Genomic DNA, 4,917 nt, shown 5'->3' on the forward strand with positions numbered 1-4,917 from the left:
AAACGACATTCTGAAAACTGTTTCGAGAAAGCTTTCTAGGAACAGAGGGTGAGAGTTTCTTTGGCCATCCGCAAACTCCTCTCTGTGGTTGCTGCGAACTCTGTAAATATCCATACACTGTGTAAGTAATTTATCTGTACCATTAGGTGTGGAAAAGGGTTATTACAGATTTCTGTTGAGGAGTAGGGGCAGAAAGCAAATTCATGTTCCCAAATCATTTCTGAATACTGATAAGATTGTCATGGGTTTGTTTGATGCAGTGACTTATTGGTGATATTAATATTTTGTTCTATTAGATTTAGTTTTAGCTGTGGGCTGTGGGCCAAACGATACTGGAGGAGGTGAGTGAGTCCTTTGTGTTGCTATAAGGAAAAGTGGCTGGGATTGTTGTGCAGTCGTTAATCAGGATTGTGGATATTTGTGTCTATATGATGTTAGTGATGAACCACCACATTGTTGGATTAAAGCTCTTCATTGGATGTTGACTGCCTTTTATTCTGTTCTCTCTATCAAGATGATCCCACACTTGTCCAATATCATTGTGGTCTGAGCTGTGGGGAGGCCAATCCATGCCTGACAGTGTTCCATTGTGTGTTTGGTATCACTTTCATGTTGAAAATCGAAGCCAGTGTGAGTCAGATGGTTTCTAAATGGGATCAAAACCAGATCAAACTTTCCCGCTTTCATAATTCCATCAATTTTGATAAGATTCCCAGTACAGCTGGCTGAAATCAAATTTTACAATTAGATTAATCAGTTGGTGAGAAGCACTGTTGGCACTAATCTTCAGTCCAGTTCTTGTGTTATTTGGTACTTCAGCCTGTTTCCCCTCCTTAAGAATAGTTTCTTTACAGTGGATATAAATAAATGTTCTCATACATTGTTGTAAGTATCAACAGTCCAATCACTTATATATCAGTTGGCTAACATTTTCTGAAACTGAGCACATAGATACATGTCTAAGTAAAAGATCTGTACAATATGATCCTACACATCATGTACTTATCTCATTTTCATTTTTCAGCAGATTGTGACACCAGAAGAGGAAAACTTGGCCACAAGTTTCGAAGAAAGATAGTACAACATTTTAGCTAGAACTTCCTAACTTAGGTTTCACTTTTACTCCAAATGAACCTTTATCAGCAAAGTGAAAAAAAATGCAAGCAGCACCATTTATGGATTCACAGAACATGAGAATTTCAGTAAGTAGGTGTTCATTTTTCCCCCTGTGCTTCTTTTTAACATACCTTCTGAGGTGTTATTGTTCCTGTGTAAGACATGATTACATGTATAGTCTGTCACAGGTCTGTTGCTTCTGCTGCTGCAGTGATTAATGATCAGAGGAAGCAATTTCCTTTGTAATATTTGTCACAACAGTCACAGTATTGGCAAATATTCAAGCAGCTAGTAATCAGATGTCTGTTCAGACAGAGCCAAAGGGCTTGCTACACATCCGCTCTTATTCGTGAAAGCATGTGTGTGAGATAATGTCCCTCAATTAATTCTTTTTGCAGAAGTGACAGGCGTATTTGTTCTCAGGTGATTTATTGGATTGGATTTGATCTGATAACAGTAAGTGAAACACATTCTCTCTTCTCTTTTCTCTTCTTCTCTTCTCTTCTTTCAAACATAGATTATATATCCGAGGAAGCATCACCATGACTTCCAGCCATAACATTATCGTGTCTGGACTTTAAAAGATCCCCTTTAACACTAAATCCCAAATATCATAAAAATCATAAACAATGCCTTTGGACTGATGTCAGTCCTGACAACAGACTAAAGAAATTTGTCCACATGTTCCCAGATACTGTCAGCGTTTGTGCGAAGCAGAATACTAGACTGTGATAAAATGTGGGCTACACCATGAATACTGATTTGAGACAATTTCAGAAAGCACAGAAGCAGACACACGAGCAGGCACCTAATCTAGTATCGGACAAACAGCAACACTGAATTTTCACTGATGGCCACTAGATGGTAATGAAGAGCAGACATCAGCTGTTGACAGGAAACTCTCAGAGAGCACAATACAGTTGTATTTTTCTTTAATTGATTTTTAAATTAAAGTATTTACAAAAATAAAAACAAACATTTAAGTCTAGTAAACAATCTTACAGTAACAGCTTCCTCAGAAGTATACACGTTTTTGTTTAGTTATAAATATAGCATACAATTTCAGTCCACATTAGTGGATAAAAAACGGTAATAAAAAACCCAACTAAGTATCAAGTTCTTTCAAGTGAAAACATAGAAATGCAACATGCCACAAAACTTAAATTAGCACATTTGTAAAGAGCAGCTCAATTTCTTTGAGTTTTGGGTCCCAGTGCTTCCAGCCACTCCAGCACAGTGTCCAGTTCACCCACTGCCTTCTGTGCTGCCCTGTTTGCTTGTAGCTGCTCAGCAGAAAGAGGAACAAGGGAAAAGTGGAATTTAGATAAGAAAATAGATCTGAAAACAACACGTGTGTCTTTCAAGCAGGTGATACTCTTATCATATAAACTCAGATTTTATTCACAATAGAACACAGAAATAATATCAAAGGTTTAAGCTGAGAAAAAAATGAACTGATTTTGAATCTGAAGGTAACAACACACGTCGAAAAAGTCGAGACAGGGGCAACAAAAGGCTGAGAAAGTCAATAGAGGAACATTTTGCAACTAATTAAATTTATTGGCAGCATGTCAGTAGCGTGACTGGGTATAAAACGGGCCTCTTAGAGTGGCAGAGTTTCTCACAGCTAAAGATGGACAAAGATGAAACTATCTGCAAAAACATCGGCTAATTGTTGAATAATTTCAGAATAAAGTAAAACTGCTTTGATTATCTCGTCATCTGCAGGACACCAAGAATATAATATCATCAAAAGACTCAGAGAATCTATTGTGAATAAAATTTAGTTTACAAGATTTAGAAATCATTGCAGTTTTTGGCTGTTTTATTTGAAGTGAGTTATAGATTTAGGTATTTTCTCTGTGTGCTGTGTTTCTGTATAGTAACCCATTTGTGTTTGTTTCTTGTTGAAATCCAAGACAAAAAGTAACATTAATAAAGATATTATTGACATACAACAAAGTTTCACAGCTCACAACTTTTCCCTAACTAACTAGGTCATATTAGGAAAATTACAACAACTGATGTTGGGGCTTATTATTGAGCGTCTAAGACAGGAAGTCATTTTAGATTTTATTGTGTGTCTTACCTTGATAAACTCAGCATGCACTGAATCAATTGTTCTCTGGGTTTCTTCTCCACATTGGCAATGCTATACACAGAAAAGCACAATTATCATTACAATCTATGACAGCTTTTCATTAAAAGAAGAAGAAGAAGAAGCACATTTTGAGACTGGAGAGCAAACTTACACATTTATGGATGTCTCTTCTGATGCTCACGAAAGCGTTGGCCAGAGCGCTGGAGCAGCGTTGTTGTTGTGGCTCAGATGAGGCATAGTTGCTGAACACTCTCTCAACATAGAAACGCAACACAAGACGCAGGAAACAGCATGTCTGACCGTCCTGAGGGGGACATGGCGAAAGTCAGATTCTAGCACCTTTCACAACCTATCTTCAGAATCCATATTCTGGTGATAGAGACTTAATATGTGGAAGACACTTGTCAAAAAAAGGGAAGCAAAAGTAAATCTAAAAAGCAAATCATCATGACTGAGTGGCAACACAACGCAAGAGCTCACCTGAACATTTTTCATCAGTGATCTATCCAGAAGTTTCATTCCGATCTCGTTGTCTTCTGAAATCTATCACAAAAGAAAAAGAAAAACAAAGGATCAGTTACAACGACTTTCTGCCACTTTAATCTGACGTTACACTTGTGCAAGCTCTTGCCAGAGGTTTTGATTGCATGACTGAACTCACCGCATTTGATCGTATGTGTGCGTAGTATTTGCGCAGCTCGTGTGTGTGAACACTGACAGAGCAGCTGTCCAGATGCAGAGTTCGGCTCTCAGCAGGTTCAGTCAGACAGCTGAGCAGCAGGAGGAGGAGGAGGAAGGAAGCAGAGCAGCCGATAAGCATCTTCATCCTGATGATGGCGATCTGGTGAGAAAGCTAACAGAAGCGTTTCGGTTTGTAAGAATTGTGTATTGTGTAAAATTGTTGATTAATTTAGGAAAAAGGTTCATCACTGTTTCCTCAGATCATCAAAACAGATAAAAAACTTCAAAGCCACAAATTAAAAAATACTTTATGAGCATTTATAGATTCATAAATGGATATTGGATCATTTAAAAAAAACTGTTTATAAACTACCAATATCCAGAATAAAGGAAACACTATGTCAAGTCCATCAGCTGCCATCATCATTGCCTGGAGAAGTATCACCTGTATTCAGACTCACCTGTGCGTGTGTCACTCAGAGGGAGAGTTCTGGTGAAGCTGTGTCTCTGGGCCTCCATCCTGTGTCCTCTTATAGTGTGGAGTAAGGGGATTTTTCTTTTCACCAGGTATTGAACAGGTTAAACATGCATGGGACTCCACAGGTGCATGCATGTGAATGGGTTTACAGGAGGAGGAAGTCTGGTGCAATTAAAGGAACTCCCGGTCATGTTTCAGTCTCTGATTGGAAGAATGGAAAAAAGAATTATTGCTGATTTCCTCCTCTTTGATGAGTAGTGCTGTCTTTGTGAAGAAAAACTTTCACTCTCAGTGATGCGTAATGTAAATAATGAATGAGTAATCATTGTTGCTAGATTAGAGTTTCATCATTTAAACTGAAGCTGCTGCAGCTTCCGCATTAAGACGTCACTCCCTGAATCATTTGCCTTACGAGCTTTTAAAGTCTGTGTTGTTTTAATGTGATTAATTTGTAAAAGGAAGTGTTTTGTGGCAATATCATTTTATTTCTTGTCTCTTTTAGATTTCAGATTGATTGGTATAGCTACTTCCAAATGTTGCA

General features: G+C 38.0%; 1 protein-coding gene across 1 annotated transcript; it reads right to left on the reverse strand.

The window, feature by feature from the left end:
- Window positions 1-2,303: 2,303 nt before the first annotated feature.
- il19l (interleukin 19 like) lies at window positions 2,304-4,392 on the reverse strand (the record flags this gene model as incomplete). Its single annotated transcript, XM_080892353.1, has 6 exons — window positions 4,360-4,392; window positions 3,879-4,070; window positions 3,698-3,760; window positions 3,369-3,521; window positions 3,206-3,268; window positions 2,304-2,399 (listed from the first exon to the last, which is right to left on the reverse strand). The coding sequence occupies exons 2-6, from the start codon at window positions 4,041-4,043 to the stop codon at window positions 2,304-2,306; spliced, it is 540 nt and encodes a 179-aa protein (XP_080748479.1). The 5' UTR covers window positions 4,044-4,070; window positions 4,360-4,392.
- Window positions 4,393-4,917: the final 525 nt, after the last annotated feature.

Source organism: Rhamphochromis sp. 'chilingali' (genome assembly GCF_963969265.1).
Source record: "Rhamphochromis sp. 'chilingali' genome assembly, chromosome: 9".
Taxonomy (NCBI): domain Eukaryota; kingdom Metazoa; phylum Chordata; class Actinopteri; order Cichliformes; family Cichlidae; genus Rhamphochromis; species Rhamphochromis sp. 'chilingali'.